This window comes from Pituophis catenifer, unplaced genomic scaffold, assembly GCF_029215685.1.
Source record: "Pituophis catenifer annectens isolate HBS135680 unplaced genomic scaffold, rPitCat1.0.hap2 SCAF_10, whole genome shotgun sequence".
Taxonomy (NCBI): Eukaryota; Metazoa; Chordata; class Lepidosauria; order Squamata; family Colubridae; genus Pituophis; species Pituophis catenifer.
This window is the reverse complement of record NW_027256890.1, coordinates 12,211,573-12,230,254: the sequence shown is the minus strand read 5'-3', so window position 1 is coordinate 12,230,254 and position 18,682 is coordinate 12,211,573. Positions and strand designations below refer to the sequence as shown.

The 18,682-nt window shown below is 46.1% G+C and overlaps 1 protein-coding gene across 5 annotated transcripts in view; it reads left to right on the top strand.

Moving 5' to 3' along the window:
• The first annotated feature begins 620 nt into the window (after positions 1–620).
• The window catches only part of TAOK3 (TAO kinase 3), a 78,871-nt gene continuing 60,809 nt past the window's right edge, over positions 621–18,682 (top strand). For 4 of the 5 annotated variants that reach the window (XM_070951631.1, XM_070951630.1, XM_070951629.1 and 1 more), the window contains exons 1-8: positions 621–725; positions 3,995–4,103; positions 5,122–5,331; positions 7,348–7,419; positions 8,498–8,599; positions 11,607–11,652; positions 15,185–15,281; positions 17,030–17,143. In XM_070951631.1, the coding sequence (XP_070807732.1) occupies positions 5,212–5,331; positions 7,348–7,419; positions 8,498–8,599; positions 11,607–11,652; positions 15,185–15,281; positions 17,030–17,143 (551 nt within the window). In that variant the 5' untranslated portion in view covers positions 621–725; positions 3,995–4,103; positions 5,122–5,211. The remainder of the gene's footprint in view (positions 726–3,994; positions 4,104–5,121; positions 5,332–7,347; positions 7,420–8,497; positions 8,600–11,606; positions 11,653–15,184; positions 15,282–17,029; positions 17,144–18,682) is intronic. The other variant, XM_070951628.1, reaches the window with a different exon arrangement.

Genomic DNA, 18,682 nt, shown 5'->3' with positions numbered 1-18,682 from the left:
GGAGGGCGAAAAAACGGGCCTACTGGGCCCACCGGTAACCTTTTTGCCGTCGCGTGCCAAAAGCGGGGATCGTGTGTGCATACGGGTGTGTGTGTGTTTGTGTGTGTCTTTGGAGCTCTTCTGTGCATGCGCGCACATTTGCCGCATGCGTGCGAGAATACTTCCGTCCAGCCTGCACATGCGCAGATGATGTTCATGCATGTGCATTGCGCATGTGAAAACCACATGCATGTGCGATTGTGCATGCAGCACCCAGGGAGGTGCCGCGTGTTAGCGCGGATGACAGATGCACGCACAAAGCGCGTACCTGTTCGGCACTCGTTGAGTAAAAGGTTTGCCACCACTGGTATCGGGTCACCTGCTTGAGCAAGAGGTTGGACTAGAAGACCTCCGAGGTCCCTTCCTACTCTGTTATCCTCCTTTGTTCTCTGCTCATAGGTGTCGCCTTGGGTGAAGGAAGGGATATCTTTTGAAAAGCAAAGAGGAAAAAAAACCAAGAGGTGGTGAAATGGCAGTTCCCATAAATTGTTCAAAAAGTTGCCCATGATCTAAAAAACGTTGTAATCGTGTATTGCTTATTTTAATTCTGGCTTTAATTTCTCCCTTCTCTTGCAGGTCAGAAAATCAGCGTACCGAGAGCCAACAGAAACTCCGGAAGAAAAATCCTGACGTTTGGCCGAAATGCGTTTAAGCCGTAGACTATGGTTAATGCCATAATTGTCCAGGTAGGTGAAGAATTTGAGCGTAGGTCTTGTTTCGAATAGAATAGAATAGAATAGAATAGAATAGAATAGAATAGAATAGAATAGAATAGAATAGAATAGAATTCTTTATTGGCCAAGTGTGATTGGACATTCAAGGAATTTGTCTTTGGTGCATTTGCTTTGAGTAACCATAAAAGACAAGATACATTCATTAAGAATCATAAGGTGCACCGCTTAATGATAGTCATAGGGTCCAAATAAGCAATCAAATCATATTAGGAAACAGTCAATATATATCTTAAGGATACCAGCAACAAGGTTACAGTCATAAGTGGAAGGAGATGGGTGATAGGAACGATGAGAAGATTAATAGTAATGCAGACTTAGTAAAAAGTTTGACAGTGTTGAGGGAATTATTTGTTTCGCAGAATGATGGCAATCTTTAGTCTACTCTACACTCTATACTCTGCTCTACTCTACACTCTACTCTACTCTCCCCTCCCCTACCCTCTACTCTACTCTACACTCTAGTCTACTCTACTCTCTACCCTACCCTACCTTCTACTCTATTCTACTCTTCTCTCCTCTATCCTACCTTACCCTACCCTATCCTCTACTCTACTCTACTCTACTCTGCACTCTACTCTACTCTATACCCTACCCTACCCTACCCTACCCTCTACTCTAATCTCTACTATACCCTTACTCTACTCTACTCTACTCTACTCTACTCTACTCTACTCTACACTCTAGTTTACTGTACACTCTACCATACTCTACCCTCTACTCTACTCTACTCTACTCTATTCTGCAGCGGTTGTAAGCATGAAACATTTTTTCAGTTCCACTGTAACTTTGAACAATTGTTAAGTCAAGATTTCTTTTCCCCTTCCTGGAAACATGAGAAACCAGACAGTTTGCAAACCCCTCCAGGGGGAGAATGAGATCATTAAAAACCAGATGAACTCATGACTGATAAAATGCCTATTCTGTATACTGTGTGAGGACATCTCCAAAATTCTGTTCTCTTTTTTTTTTTAAAAAAATGAAATGAAAAAAAAAATGCAAATATATACCGTGTTTCCCCGAATATAAGACCCTGTCTTATATTTTTTTGAACCCCTAAATAAGCGCTTGGCCTTATTTTCGGGAGGTCTTATTATTTTGGGGCACATGGAGCAAGATGGGGCTCCTCTTGCCGTCTTGCCTGATTTCCAGTTCTGTGTTTAAATATTTTTGGGGAGGGCTTATTTTCGGGGGGAGGCTTATTTTAGTGCATGTGCTCAAAAGCCCGTTTGGGCTTATTATCAGGGGATGTCTTATTTTTGGGGAAACAGGGTATATATATATATCCTTCCATGTGATGAAATGTGCACCTTGAGTAGTGGGAGATATTTGGGGGGGGCAACTTTCCTAGAGAGGGGCTCAGATTTAAGACCCTGTGCAGCCTTAAATTAGATGGAGAGAAGGAGAAGAAATTAGGGTACCCAGACGCCTACCCCTAACCCTAACCCCTAGGATTGAACTCGATGGGTTCTCGACATCTCTCGTCCCTAGCTCGGGCCTGATGTTCCATCAAATTAAACAAGTGGGGCGGGGAGGGGGAAATAGCAGATGTTCTATGGGTAGCAGGAAGGAAAATGGACACTAGCGAAAACTACGTCAAAATCAGAGAGGGACCAATTTGACTGATCCCACAAATTGTCAGTCTTAGCAGCCATCTTCTCCTTTTGTCTGGAAGCGTTTCCTCCGTTGTGTTTTCCAAAATATCCTGATTTTTTCTTTTTCCCCTCAGATTTCTCCCATTCAAATGCATATCATCTGTCGGAATGAGTCACTCCCGTTGGGATGGGTGATGTCATTTCTTTTTTGTATTTGGGACTTCAGAATCCCGGCATCTTGTAGTTTGCGTCCCTAGGCGAAGCCCAGCTGTGTGTAGGTCATTTGAGGAATTTTTTTCCCCTTAAAAATATAATTTTGCTGAGGTAATGTTTAACGAGATAAAAACAATACAGGGACTTAATAACAGTTCGCTGACTGACCACTGAAAACAAAGTGACGTAGGACCGTTTTTCCACACTTAACGACCGTTGCAACATCCCCAAGGTCACGTGATCAAAATGGGGACGTTTGGCCACAGACTCGTATTTATGACAGGCACTGTTTGATCCCCTTTTGCGACCTTCTGTTCTGACCAAGGCTTCCCCAAACTACGAAGCAGACTCCTTGTCCCGACAAAAACCGCTTTTTATTAAGTTACTGTGAATTCCTCTCAGTAACATCCAGCAAAGTCTTCCAAGGGAGAATTTAGGGTCACGGACCTTATCTGGCTTGGAGAGCTGCCAGGTCGATATCTTCAAAACTTGGCAAGGAGCCTCTGAGAGTCACGAACCAATTAAGCGAACTAATTGTCTCCTGCAAACTCCACTCCCCTTTCGCTCCTCTTTTATTCCCTCTGGGAGAGGCCATTCATCATCCACTTGTAGCCTTACTCCCGAGTCGACCCTTGTTCTTTAGCTGTTTCCTTCATCTGGCAGCTCTGCGCCTGCGCACACTGGGAACAGGCTCCAGCTGTTCTTCTGCCTCATTGATGTCTGACTCTGAAGGCAGCTGATAACTGTCAGACGGTCCTGGCTCCCTCTCTGCCTCTGACGCAGAGCCCTCATCAGAGCCTTCCCCAGACTCCAGGACTGGCCCATGTTCCTCCCCAACCTCCTCACAGTCTGACTCCGCTGCCAACTCCTCTGGCCGCTGGTGGGCCACAACACCTTCTGACAAGCAAAATCAACGGGGAAGCCGGATTCACTTAACAACCGTGTGACTAACTTAACAACTGCAAAGGTCGTAAAATGGGGCAAAACTTACTTAACTGTCTCGCTTAGCCCCACGGAAATTTGGGGCTCAGTTGTGGTTGTACGTCGAGGACAAATATTTGAAAGGATACCCAAAAAAATGACATGTAAAAAATGGGTCTTTTTTAAGGGGTTTGGAGGAGAGAGAGGAATGAACTTATTACATTTAATTGGGGAGTGATCCCATCCGATAACCTTTGATCTTAAAAGAAAAGGAAAGGAATACAAAGTTAGCTTACTTGATTAAGGTTAAAATATAGATGTTATTGCTGGTAACTCTCCATGGACTTTTGTCGATTATGATCGAATAACTAGGCTTTAAAATTGTATTGATAAGAGAAGAGTTGAGATATTCTACCCTTTTTAATCCTTAAACCCCAAAATTACAAGTTCATCTCTCCCTCTCTCTCTCTCTCCCTCTCCCTCTCTCTCTTTTAGCAAAAGAAGTTTCCATGCCCTGATAAATGAAGTTGTTGATCTTTCTCTAATCAAGTCAATTTCTGTCATCCCTGCCAGTTTTGACATCTTCAGCAACCATTCTTCCATTGTGAGTATTTCAGAGTCTTTTCCATTTTGGAGCATATAAAGAGACTCAGAACCGTAATCATAGATAAAAACAATCTTCCGTGGCTTTTTTTCTAATTGGCCATCCATTTAATTTATTTATTTTTATTTTATTTATTTTATTTTTATATGCCGCCCTTCTCCGGAGACTCAGGGCGGCTTACAATGCATTAAGCAATAGCCTTCATACTTTTGTATATTTTATACAAAGTCAGCTTATTGCCCCCCACAAACCGGGTCCTCATTTTACCCACCTTAGAAAGGATGGAAGGCTGAGTCGACCTTGAGCCTGGTGAGAATTGAACTCGCAGTAATTGCAGGCAGCTGGATGTTAAATGCTGCCTTAGTAGGAGGCATTAGCCTCCTACGCCACTCAGGCTCCTGAGTGTTTGAATGATACTTTAATTATTTTTTACTTCTTTGATAAGCCACCCAGAGTTACCTTGTAGGGGAGATAGCGACATAAAAACATTTATAAGCCCAACATTTATGTTGCTAAGGGAGTTCAGCCCCCTTTTACACCTTTTCTGGCCATGGTTGTTAAGTGAATCACTGCAGTTGTTAAGCCAGTCGCACGGTTGTTAAGTGAACCTGGCTTCCCCCTTGACTTTGCTTTGTCAGAAGGTCATAAAAGGGGAGCACGTGACCCTGAGGACGCTTCAACCGTCATAAATAGGAGTCAGTTTGCCAAGTTTGCCGATTTTTATCCCGTGACGGGGATGCTGCAACGGTCATAAACGTGAAAAACGGTCATAAGTCCCTTTTTCCCCCAGTGCCGTTGTAACTTCGCGCGGTCACTATCGTCATCTTTGAATGACCCCATAGTCCCTTGCGGGGTGGAACCTGGGCAACTGAATGGAGCTGAGTATTTACTGGCCGGATGCCCTTCCCTGTCGCCAGTACGGAGTTATATTCAGCAGATATAATCTCAATGTGCCGAGAGAGAGAAAACTTGGGTTAATCACTTTGGGGTTTTGTTTGTTTTTTTCCCACCCTGGAAGGCTCTGAAGCCCTTGAAAATCGCACCGTCAATGAAGGAAGAAACCGCCTTGGATTTTGAAGTGTGGGCGAGGTCCTGATTCTGTCCCAACATGCGTAAAGGGGCGCCCAAGGATCCGGATGTCGCCGAGCTCTTCTACAAAGATGATCCTCAGGAGCTGTTTGTGGGTTTACATGAAATCGGGCATGGAAGTTTTGGAGCGGTTTATTTCGTAAGTAGCTTGTGTTTTTCATTGTCCCTCTCTCTCTTCCTTCCTCTCCCCCCATCCCTCCCCCTTTCCCTCTCTCCCTTTCTCTCCCTTCCTCTCCCCCCATCCCTCCCCCTTTCCCTCTCTCCCTTTCTCTCCCTTCCTCTCCTTCCATCCCTCTCCCCCCTCTCTCCCTTCCTCTCCCTCTCTCTACCCATCTCCCTCTCTCCCTTCCTCTCCTTCCCTGCCTCCACTGCTCCCTCACTCCCTTCCTCTCTCTTCCTCCCTCTCCCTTTCTCTCTCCCTCTCTTCTTCCCTCTTGCTCCCTCTCCCTCTCCCTCCTCATTTCCCCTCCCTTCCTCCTTCTCTCCTTCCTTTCCCCCTCTGTCTCTTCCCCTCTCCCTCCCCTCTCCCTCTCTTCCTCCCTCCCTCTCCTTCACCCCCTCTTTTCCTCTCTTCCTCTCCATCTCTCCTTCCTTTCCCCCTCTGTCTTTTCCTCTCTTCCTCTCCCCACTCTCTCTCCTCCTCTCCCTCCTCTCTCCCTCTCCATCTCTTCCACTCTCTGTTTCTCTCTCCTCCTGTCCCTCCCTCCCTCTCTCCTTCACTCCCTCTTTTCCTCTCTTCCTCTCCATCTCTCCTTCCTTTCCCCCTCTGTCTCTTCCCTTCTCCTTCCCCTCTCCTTCTCTTCCTCCTCCTCTCTAATTCCTTCTCTCTTCCTCTCCATGTCTTCCTTTCTGTCTCTCCCCCTCTCTGTCTCTCTCTCTCTCTCTCTCCTCCCGTCCCTCTCCCCCTCTCCCCCTCTCCCCCTCACCTCTCAAGCATTTATTTGTGGCCCATATCTCCGCTCTCCAAACCCAATTCAGCAATATTGGTATAGGACAGTGTTTCTCAACCTTGGCAGCATGAAGCAGTGTGGGCTTCAGCATTTTGGGAATTGAAGCCCACCTCTCTTCAGGTTGCCAGGGTTGAGAAAAACACCGGTCTGTTATCTCCTCCTCCAACCGGAATGGCTTCTAGATCTGTGAACTTCGAGAATCCTCCTCCGAAGAGTATACTGTTTAAGGGAGATTCTTCCAAAGACGATAAGTAGCAGCGATAGTTGATTTAAAGGCAAAATTTCATTCATGCATCGACCAAAAAAAAATAAATAATAATCCTGGAATTTTTCATCCCTTGAGAGAATTAATTTTGAGCACCTGGCACCTAGAAATGGGAAGACTAAGCAGGCCAATCTCTTGATCAGGATCATTGTAGTTCTTGAAGATTTCCAACCGATATTCCTTCAGAACTGAATGAATGAATGAATTCTTAATTCAAGTTGTCTGCTGATTCCTTCAGGGTGGAATCAAACCTTGATCAATGGTTGACCCTGGATGACTGAAAATCTCTATAAACCTTTAGCTATCCAGTTTGGGATGAACCCCCTTCAAATGATGTGGGACAGTGGTGGGTTTCAAATTTTTTTACTACCGGTTCTGTGGGTGTGGCTTGGTGGGCGTGGCTTGATGGGCGTGGCAGGGGAAGGATACTGCAAAATCCCCATTTCCTCCCGATCAACTGGGATCCAGGAGGCAGAGAATAGATGGGGGGTGGGGCCAGTCAGAATTTTTACTACCAGTTCTCTGAACTACTCAAAATTTCCCGGTACCCGGTTCTCCAGAACTGGTCAGATCCTGCTGAAACCCACCTCTGGCGTGGGAGTATGAACGGATTTCCAGAAAGAAAAAAATGGCAGACTACAGGAACCATTTGCACCACTCAGGTGACCCTGAGGACACAGATAAACCTCTCCAAATGGCCTCAACAACTCTCTAAAAGGATGCAAAATGACCAGCTGTCTGCAAGGAGTATCAATCCTTCCCTTCCCCACCATCTGGTCAGAACTGAAGAAGCTTCTTGGATGAGAAGCGAAACGTCTTCGAGGAAAAAACACCAAGAAAGTCCAGTTGCCTCCTGGAAAAAAAAAAAGCACCTTTGGAAGAAACGAGAACCTTTATTAAATTTAATTTCTCTCTCCCTCCCTTCTTCTTCCATTTCCAGGCCACCAATGCCCGCACCAACGAAGTGGTGGCGATCAAGAAAATGTCTTACAGCGGAAAACAAACTAACGAGGTAAGAAGAACATATTTGACGTCTCGACCAATGCCCTAAAGATGCATATTATTATTTGCTGCCACTGTCGAAAAAGGAAGTCATTAAAATATATATCTATAGATATAAAAGCGAAATACCACTCACGCATCGTCATGAAATCTCCCGAACCGTAAAGCCTACAAACTTGAAATTTGGCACGTATGTTCCTCTTGGCTTCTAGGTGCTCGTTAAGAAATGTTTTTTTCGAAATGACCATCAGATCATTCGTATTTCATACATTATTATTAACACACACTGATGCTAAGGAGTTAAGACATTCTACCCCCCTCCCCACCTGAAAAGAACTCTGTTCCAACTGCCACTTGAAAGCCCCGGAAACCCAAAGATCAGCTGGCCAGCACATGCATACCTGTTTTTTGGCTGTTGAGGGCCATTTTTCAGGCCGTTTTCGAGCTGTTTTTCAGGCAAAAAAAAAACGGCCTGAAAACAGCCTGTTTTTTGGGGCGTTTTTCTGGCTGTTTTCAGGCCGTTTTCCGGCGCTCCAGTGCCTGCGAAAACCAGCTGGCTGGCGCACCACCTCTGGCACCCGTGCCATAGGTTCGCCATCCCGGAACTATGGCCTCAATTGCGGTCCTAACTTGAGGAGTAACTGTACTCTTAAGGCAGTGTGTGTGTTTATTTTATTTTATTCATTTATCGATTTTGTGTGTTACCCTTCTCACCTAGAGGTGTCTTCTGTTTTATTTTCTCTTTTCGTCCCAGCTGTAAAGCATTGCATAATTTATTCTGAGCTCCTTGGGCAAACTCTTAGCCTTGAATAAGTGCCCTTCGGTCTTTTATTATCTTAAAGAGATAAGGAATAATTAACATTCCCTCCTAATCTTTCGTAACCTGAAAGATGTCACTTCCAAGTCATTCCTTGTCATATCATCGTGAACAAAAATACAGAAGGCCAAGCCCTTTGACCTCTGCCCTTTCCCAGTTGGTTCATCTTTGGAATTTTCCCGATCGAGCGAATCTTGATGTTAAACTTCCTTTCCTTTTTCTTTTCTTTTTTTTTCCCTTCTTCTCCCCTCCCCTCCCTTGAAATGTACAGAAATGGCAGGATATCATCAAAGAGGTCCGGTTTCTCCAACAGCTAAAGCACCCCAACACCATCGAATACAAAGGCTGCTATTTGAAAGAACATACCGCCTGGGTGAGTTGCGTTCTCCGCCAGAGGTTTTTTGAGATGTTTTGAGCAAAGATGGTTTCTTAGAAGGGACCGAAGCATGAGGCTAGATCAGGAGTCAGCAACCTGCAGCTCTGGAGCCGCATGTGGCTCTTTCACCCCTCTGCTGCGGCTCCTTGCCGCTCAAAATATGCGTCACAAGTCGCCAATGTGCGACACCTGCCGGCACGCGATTTATTGAATTTATTTATTCATTTCATTTTCATTTTATTAAATTTGTATACCGCCCTACTCCCGAAGGACTCAGGGCGGTGAACAGGCACAAAATAAAACACATAAATAACAAAAGTTAAAAAAACATAATTAAAACCAAATTAAATAATTTTGCCCGAGACAATTAAAATTCCCAATAATTTAAAACAAATTAAAATTTCAATTTAAAAATTTAAAAGAAGGGGAGAAAATTAGGCCAGGCCGGCCTGCTGGAATAGTAGTGTCTTCAAAGCACAGCGGAAGGTGCGCAGATCCGGGATCCTCCGTATCTCCGGGGGGAGCTCGTTCCAGATAGTAGGTGCCCCCACAGAGAAGGCCCTCCCCCTAGGGGCCGCCAGTCGACATTGTTTGGCTGACGGCACCCGGAGGAGCCCCTCTCTATGAGAGCGTACCGGCCGGTGGGAGGCTGTTTGTGGTAGTAGGCGGTCCCGTAAGTTTATTATTTGATTGATTGATTGATTGATTGATTTAACCCCGGTAGGCCAACCATGGATAAATCCAAGAAAAGAAAAGTTTCGGAAGAAACCAGAACGTTTAATTCGACTACATAGTTTTGTGGCTGGTCAAGAAATCGTCAGGCGCAAGAAGGGTTTTTGTGGCTCCCGGTTTTTTCTTTTCTGTGGGAAACGGGTCCAAATGGCTCTTTGTGTGTTTAAGGTTGCAGACCTCTGGGCTAGATCTTTCGTTCTTTGGAGAAAAAAAAAAAAAACCAACCTTACCAAAACGGAGACACGATTCCTGTTTTGACGTTATCATTTTAAGCTGCAGTCCTAATGATATACCCAGATCAGGAGTCTGCAACCTTGAACACTCAAAGAGCCATTTGGACCCGTTTCCTACAGAAAAGAAAACACCGGGAGCCACAAAACCCTTCCCGTGCCGGACTATTTCCTGAGCGGCCACAAAACTAGTTAGGTAGTTGAATTAAATGTTCTGTTTTCTTCTGAAACTTTTCTTTTCTTGGATTTATCCATGGTTGGCCTACTGGGAGTCGAAAAGCTCAATAAATCGCGTGCCAGCAGGTGTCGCACATTGGCGGTTGTGACGCATATTTTGAGTGACGGAACCGCAGCAGAGGGGTGAAAGAGCCACATGCGGCTCCAGAGCTGCAGGTTGCTGACCCCCTGACCCAGATGATATATTGAGGGCTGTGCCTTCACATCGCATCGCATCGCCCCGCAGAATAGAATAGAATAATAACAAGAGTTGGAAGGGCACCTGGAGGTCATCTCGTCTGTCTCCCTCATCGAGCAGGAGAGTCTCTATGGTTTCAGACCAATGGCTGTCCAGCCTCTCCTTGAAAGCTTCCAGTGATGGAGCATCCATCGCTTTCCATACGTTGCCTCGCAAGCTTGATCTCATGGCGGGGACCCCTAAAGAACACGACGATTCGCAAATGATGCTGGGAAGTGTCGTTTGAGGCAGGGTCACAGTCTCTCTCCCCCCCCCCCCCTCCTCCTCCTCTTTCTCCTTCTCCTCCTCCTCCTCCTCCTCCTCCTCCTCCTCCTCCTCCTCCTCCTCCTCCTCCTTCTTCTTCTTCTCCTCCTCTTCCTCTTCCTCCTTCTTCTCCTCCTCCTTCTCCCTCCTCCTCCTCCTCTTCCTCCTCCTCCTCCTCCTCTTCTTCCTTCTCCTCCTCCTCCTCCTCCTCTTCTTCCTCCTTCTCCTTCTTCTTCTCCTCCTCCTCCTCTTCCTCCTCCTCCTTCTTCTTCTCCTCCTCCTCTTCCTCCTCCTCCTCCTTCTTCTCCTCCTCCTTCTCCCTCCTCCTCCTCCTCTTCCTTCTCCTCCTCCTCCTCTTCTTCCTTCTCCTCCTCCTCCTCCTCCTCCTCTTCTTCCTCCTTCTCCTTCTTCTTCTCCTTCTCCTCCTTCTTCTCCTCCTCCTTCTCCCTCCTCCTCCTCCTCCTTCTTCTCCTCCTCCTTCTCCCTCCTCCTTCTCCCTCCTCCTCCTCCTCTTCCTTCTCCTCCTCCTCCTCTTCTTCCTTCTCCTCCTCCTCCTCCTCCTCCTCTTCTTCCTCCTTCTCCTTCTTCTTCTCCTCCTCCTCCTCTTCCTCCTCCTCCTTCTTCTTCTCCTCCTCCTTCTCCCTCCTCCTCCTCCTCTTCCTTCTCCTCCTCCTCCTCCTCCTCTTCTTCCTTCTCCTCCTCCTCCTCTTCTTCCTCCTTCTCCTTCTTCTTCTCCTCCTCCTCCTCTTCCTCCTCCTCCTTCTTCTCCTCCTCCTTCTCCCTCCTCCTTCTCCTCTTCCTTCTCCTCCTTCTTCTCCTCCTCCTCCTCCTTCTCCTCCTTCTTCTCCTCCTCCTCCTCTTCCTTCTCCTCCTCCTCCTCTTCCTTCTCCTCCTTCTCCCTCCTCCTCCTCTTCCTTCTCCTCCTCCTTCTTCTCCTCCTCCTTCTCCTTCTCCTCCTCCTCCTCCTCCTCCTCCTCCTCTTCTTCCTCCTTCTCCTCCTCCTCCTCCTCCTCTTCCTCCTCCTCCTCCTCCTCCTCTCCACAAACCCCGCTCCATTCTAGCATTGATTATGTTACCTAGTTGGGTAATGAAACATCTGCCAGAAAACAAGCAGATGTTTCAAAGAGCACCAAGGACCCCACAGTCCTCTTCCTCCTCCTCCTCCTGCTCCTTCCCTTCTCCTCCTCCTCCTCGCAAACCCCACTCCCTTCTAGCATTGATCATGTTACCTAGTTGGGTAATGAAACGTCTGCAAGTAAGCTCAGAGAGCCCCAAGGACTCCAACCCTTCCTTAACGGCTCCATTTCTTTCCATCTTTTCACAGCTAGTGATGGAATACTGCCTGGGATCCGCTTCAGATCTGTTGGAAGGTAAGCCTTCTTTATTTCCCACTGCGTCTTTTAGGACACAGGGCTCAGGTTTTTTAGGGAATTGCATTCCACGGCAGCATTTCTTAGGCCCATCGCAGCTCCTTAACAGCAACCGCCAAATCTTTTCCTCTCTAGCCGTTGGGCGGTTTCTGTCCTACGCACTGAACATCCATTCAGCTGACTGTCTAAGCTTGGAAATTTCCAGGCAGTCGACTTAACGTCTGAATTACCGTATTTTTCGGACTATAAGACGCACCGGAGTATAAGTCGCATCAAGATTTCAAAGAGGAAAACAAGGAGAAAAAAACGTTTTTGGCCTCCGCACGTCCGGTTTTTGCCCTCCCCGGCCCCCAGGAGCACTCTGCAGGCCTCCCAAACCCTCTGCGTGTCCCGTTTTTGTGAAACATTTACCAAAAATGGGCCCGTTTTTTGCAGAGTGCTCCTGGGGGTTGGGGAGGGCAAAAACACGATGCGTGGGTATTTTTGGAGACCAGAAACGGGCCTATTTTCGCAAAAAATGGGCCCGTTTTTGGCCTCCCCGGCCACCAGGGGCACTCTGCTGGCCTCCCAAACTCCTCTGCGCATCCCGTTTTTTTGAAAAATGGGCCCGTTTTTGGCCTCTCCAGTCCCCAGGGGCACTCTGCTGGCCTCCCAAACTCCTCTGCGCATCCCGTTTTTTTTAAAAAATGGGCCCGTTTTTGGCCTCTCCAGTCCCCAGGGGCACTCTGCTGGCCTCCCAAACTCCTCTGCGCATCCCGTTTTTTTTAAAAAATGGGCCCGTTTTTGGCCTCTCCAGTCCCCAGGGGCACTCTGCTGGCCTCCCAAACTCCTCTGCGCATCCCGTTTTTTTGAAAAATGGGCCCGTTTTTGGCCTCTCCAGTCCCCAGGGGCACTCTGCTGGCCTCCCAAACTCCTCTGCGCATCCCGTTTTTTTTAAAAAATGGGCCCGTTTTTGGCCTCCCCGGCCACCAGGGGCACTCTGCTGGCCTCCCAAACTCCTCTGCGCATCCCGTTTTTTTTAAAAAATGGGCCCGTTTTTGGCCTCTCCAGTCCCCAGGGGCACTCTGCTGGCCTCCCAAACTCCTCTGCGCATCCCGTTTTTTTGAAAAATGGGCCCGTTTTTGGCCTCTCCAGTCCCCAGGGGCACTCTGCTGGCCTCCCAAACTCCTCTGCGCATCCCGTTTTTTTTAAAAAATGGGCCCGTTTTTGGCCTCCCCAGCCCCCAGGGGCACTCTGCTGGCCTCCCAAACTCCTCTGCGCATCCCGTTTTTTTGAAAAATGGGCCGTTTTTGGCCTCCCCAGCCCCCAGGGGCACTCTGCTGGCCTCCCAAACTCCTCTGCGCATCCCGTTTTTTTGAAAAATGGGCCGTTTTTTGCCGAAAACTGGATGCGTGGGGCGAGTTTTCGGGAGGCCAAAAATGGCCCTATTCAGTGTATAAGTCTCACCAACATTTCCACCCTTTTTTAGGGGGCAAAAAAGTGCGTCTTATACTCCGAAAAGTACGGTAATGGCATGGGGGGTCTGGTTTCCATCTTTCTCTGCTTCGGGTTGCATGATGGCTCAGAACGACGAGAGAGAGCAGGGTAGGTCCGGAGCACGTTTCCAAGTCTTTTTCTAACCGTCCGTTGCCAATTTCCATCCTCCTGGGTCCGGCTGTGTTTTCTTTCCGTCGTTGGCAACCGAGGCTGACAGATTTGGCCAAGAGACACTCTCATCCGAGATCGTTTCCTTGCACGATATCTTTATTTAAGAAGCTGAAAAGAAGGGTCTGTCTTTTTTTTTTTTTCTTCGGTGGCACTAGGACAAATTCTCCGTGGTCCTTTCCCACGCTCTTATTCCCAGAGTAGTTAACCAGAAGAATGAGATATGGAGAGGGTGGGCTCTTTGGTTAGGAGAAAAACTAATATATATATATATATATATATATTTTTCCAGTTTACATTTTAAGTGCTCGTTGGTTACAGATCTAAATCCTGTGTGTGTATATGTGTTTTTATTTTATTTTATTTTTATTTTATTTTATTTTATTTTATTTTATTATTTCCTGCTTTTATTATTTTTACAAATAACCCAAGATTGTGTGTCTGTGTGCGTATACATGTGTATATATTTTATTTTATTTTATTTTATTTTATTTTATTTTATTTTATTTTATTTTATTTTATTTTATTTTATTTTATTTTATTTCATTATTTTATTTTATTTTATTTACAATACAATACAATACAATACAATACAATACAATACAATACAATACTACAATACAATTACATATACAATACAATACAACATAACACAACACAACACAATACATTGGAAGGGACCTTGGAGGTCCTCTAGTCCAACCCCCTGCCCAGGCAGGAAACCCTACGCCACTTCAGACAAATGGTTATCCAACCTCTTCTTAAAAACTTCCAGTGTTGGAGCATTTACAACTTCTGGAGGCAAGTTGTTCCACTGATTAATTGTTCTCACTGTCAGGAAGTTTCTCCTTAGTTCTATTTTATTTTATTTATTTCCTGCCTTTATTATTTTTATAAATAACCCAAGACTATGTGTGTTTGTGTGTATGTACATGTGTATGTATTTTATTTTATTTTATTTCACTTTATTATTTCATTTCATTTTATTATTTTATTTTATTTTATTTATTTTATTTTATTTTATTATTTTATTTTTTTATTTTATTTTATTTTATTATTTTATTTTATTTCATTTCATTTCATTATTTTATTTTATTTTATTTTATTTTATTTTATTTTATTTTATTATTTTATTTTATTTTATTTTATTATTTCATTTCATTTCATTTTATTTTATTTTATTTTATTTTATTTTATTATTTTTTTCCTGCCTTTATTATTTTCTATAAATAACCCAAGATGGCAAGCGTTTCTAATATTCCTTCCTTCCTCCTATTTTCCCCACAATAACAACCCTGTGGTTTGGGCTGAGAAAGAATGAGTGGTCCAAAGTCACCCAGCAGACTCTCACGCCTAAGACGAGACTAGAACTCACAGTCATCCTGGTGATTGGCCCAAAGTCACACAGCCAGCTTTCATGGCTAAGGCAGGACTAGAACTCACCATCTCCTGGTGATTGGCCCAAAGTCACACAGCTGGCTTTCGTGCCTAAGGAGGAACTAGAACTCACCATCTCCTGGTGATTGGCCCAGAGCCACCCATCTTTCGTGCCTAAGGAGGGACTAGAACTCACTGTCTCCTGGTGATTAGCCCAAAGCCACCCAGGCAACTTTCACGCCTAAGAAGAAACTAGAACTCACTGTCTCCTGGTGATTGGCCCAAAGCCACCCATCCGGCTTTCATGCCTAAGGAGGGACTAGAACTCACGGTCTCCCAGTTTCGAGCCTTACTTCATTGCTTCTCTCTAGGCCAGTTCGTGACGGATCCTTCATTAGCCCCACTTTTAAACTTTCTGTGCCATTGAAAGGAGCGAATCCGCCTTTATTCAACCTTGTATCTTAAAAGTTGCTCCGGGTGAGACTAAAATCTGCTTTTTCTTCCAATCCAGTACATAAAAAGCCACTCCAGGAAGTAGAGATCGCTGCCATTACCGACGGTGCCTTGCAGGGATTGGCATATCTTCATTCACATTATAAAATTCACAGGTGAGAGCTGAGGTTCCTTCTCTGGTTTATTATTTCTTGGCATTGGTTTCCTCTCTGCCTCCTGCCATCTACCTTCTTCCAGATGTGTGAGTGCAACAGGTAGCCCTCGTCTTACGACCCACAATTGAGCCCAAATTTTTTTTGTGGCTACGTGAGAATTTGTTAAGGGAGTTTTGCCTCATTTTACGAACTTACTTGACACAAGTGTTTAAGTGAACCTGGCCAAGGGACTCTTATCTCAACCTCTTATCTTAACAACTGCAGTTGTTAAATTAGTAAGTTAAGTGAATCCGGCTTTCCCATTGACTTGGCTTGTCAGAAGGTCGCAAAAGGAGAATCACGTGACCCCCGGAACACTGCAACCATCATAAATACGAACCAGTGGCCAAGCATCTGAATTTTGATCTTGTGATTACGGGGGATGCTGGAAAGGTCGTAACTCTGGCTTAGGACCTGGTTATTTACGGGACCGCCTGCTACCACCAATAGCCTCCCACCGGCCAGTACGCTCCCATAGAGAGGGGCTCCTCCGGGTGCCGTCGGCCAAACAATGTCGGCTGTCGGCCCCTAGGGGGAGAGCCTTCTCTGTGGGGGCACCTACGATTTGGAACGAGCTCCCCCCGGAGATACGTAGGATCCCGGATCTGCACACCTTCCGCCGCGCGCTTAAGACTTTTCTATTTTATCAAGCTGGCCTGGCCTAAATCTTCCCCCTTTTTAAATGTGGAAATTTTAAATTTTTAAATTTTAAATTCATCTTATTTATAGGGGTATGGGTAAGGCGTTTTAAATTGGGGAGCCATTTTAGATTTAATTCTGTTTTAAACATATTTTAATTGTTTATATTGTGTGTTTTTAATTTTGGCTGTTCACCGCCCCGAGTCCTTCGGGAGAGGGAGCGGTATAAAAATCTAATAAATAAATAAATAAAAAATAAATAAATAAACTCTAAACAATGCGTGATGACCCAGGGCACGGCACAGAGGCAACACAGGCAGCTGGCCATTCAGATCGCCCCTTTATTGCTCCAAATTTCCCCAAATGCTCCCACGTTTCTGACCAGTCCCAGAGCAAAGTGATGACAAACCCCCCCACACACACCTCAAGCAGCCTCTGGCTGCAAATACTCCAGCCCAGCTGGTGCTGTGTACACTAAAGCTCCACAGCAATAAATCCAGCAGGGCAAATCAAGAAGTTCAGGAAGCAAAGGATACAGGTAATTAGTCCAGAAAGCCAGAAAAAAATGCAAGGACTCTTGGAAAGTTCAAACGTCGGCACACAACACTGCAGGAACTCAGCGTTTGTTCCCGACAAATGCCCCTCCCCACAGCATCTCCTTAAGTCTCATTCCCCAGGTGTGCCTTGTGAAGAGGGATTGGGCGCTCTTCTCCCAAATAGTCAGGTCAGCCTGCGCTGTTCTCGCCTTCTCTCCACTCTCCATGCTCTCGGATCAGGAGGGGGTGGTCCTTGCTCATCGCCTGAGCTCTCTTTCTCTCATGTTCATCCTAACCTTGTTCCTCCCTGCCTACAAGCTGTCGTAATCCTGAAAGGCCCTGCCCTTCCCCATTTTCCTCCAAAGCCAATGAAGCCGCCCCCTCAATTTCTGTTGGCTCGGGTTCCAGTTTCCCCCACAGATTCAGGCTCCGACACTATGGTCCTAAGTCCCTTTTTTCAGTGCCTTTCTAACTTTGAATGGTTGCTAACCGAACTGTTGTATGTCAAGAACAACTCCTTTTTTTTTCTTGCAGGGATATTAAAGCAGGAAATATTCTTCTAACAGAACTGGGCCAAGTGAAACTAGCGGACTTCGGCTCTGCTTCTATAGCCTCTCCTGCCAATTCTTTCGTGGGAACACCTTACTGGTAAGTGAAGCCGAGGTGCACTTTTCCTGCAGCCTTTCAAAAGATGCTGAACAAATGGGGGAACTAAAACATCCGTTTTGCTTTAAAATACAATCCTGACCTTCAAAAAAAAAAAAAAATCTGCATTTCCCACCTTCCGTGGATGTGGACTCCAACTCCCAGAATTGTTCAGTCATCATGGCTGTTCCAGAGAACTCTGGGAGTTGACGTTCACAGGTCTGCAAATGGCGAAGTTTGGAAAACCTTGTCCTAGATCAGGGGCCTCCCAACTTGGTAACGGTAAGAGTTGTGGACTTCAACTCTCAGAATTCAACTTTAAGAATTACTGACTTCAACTCCCATAATTCAACTTTAAGAGTTACTGACTTCAACTCCCAGAATTCAACTTTTAAGAATTGTGGACTTCAACTCCCAGAATTCAACTTTCAGACCTGTGGACTTCAACTCCCAGAATTCCCCAGCCAGCCAGTTATGGAATTCTGGGAGTTGAAGTCCACAAGTCTTAAAGTTGCCAACCTGTTCTAAATCAAGAATCTGTATGTGGCACATTCTACCTTTCTGGCACACTGGATGCTGAAAGGTGGAACATGTGAAGCCACTTACCATGATTTTTTTTATCCCCCGCCCTCCAAAAAACAGGCTAAATAACTAAAACCAATCTACGATGCAAATAAGTGCCCCTTTTGGTGGCACCAGGCAGGCGTCGTGGAAAAAGAGCAAATATTTCAGAGAGTAAATATTCAGAGACAGGCCTGGTAGTCTGGCAACTATCGGGGAATATATGGGTAGTACGAATTCTCAACTCCAGGGGTATCAAACTCAATTTCATTGAGGGCAGCATCAGGGTTGCGTTTGACCTCGGGAGGCTGGAGGGGGGCGTGGCTGAGATGGGGTGAGTGTGGCCCTCAACCAGCAAAAATGGAGCTCACGGGCCCCATTTTCAGCTAAGATAACCTCCTGCAGCCCTCTGCCAGCAAAAACGGAGCTCACAGGCCCTGTTTTCAGCCGGGACGGCCTCCTGCAGCCTTCTGTCAGCAAAAATGGAGCTCACAGGCCCTGTTTTCAGCTGGGACGGCCTCCTGCAGCCCTCTGCCAACAAAAACAGAGCTCACAGCCCTGTTTTCAGCTAGGATGACCTCCTGCAGCCCTCTTCCAGCAAAAACGGAGCTCACAGCCCTGTTTTCAGCTAGGACGACCTCCTGCAGCCCTCTTCCAGCGAAAACGGAGCTCAAAGGGCCTGTTTTCAGTTGGGACGAGCTCCATTTTCGCTGGCGGAAGACTGCAGGAGGCCATCCCAGCTGAAAATGGAGCCTGGGAGGGCCACACACAGCCCTCCCGAGCTCCATTTTCACTGGCAGAGGCACTGCAGGCCGGTCCTTCCCTGTTTCCAGGACAACCGTATCTAAGCATCCCGTGGGCCAGATCTAGCCCCCCGGGGCCTTGAGTTTGACACCCCTGGCTCTACTCCAAGAATCTCCAAACTTGGCAACTTTTAAGACATTGTGAGACTTGCAACGCCGAAAACTGAAGAATTGAATT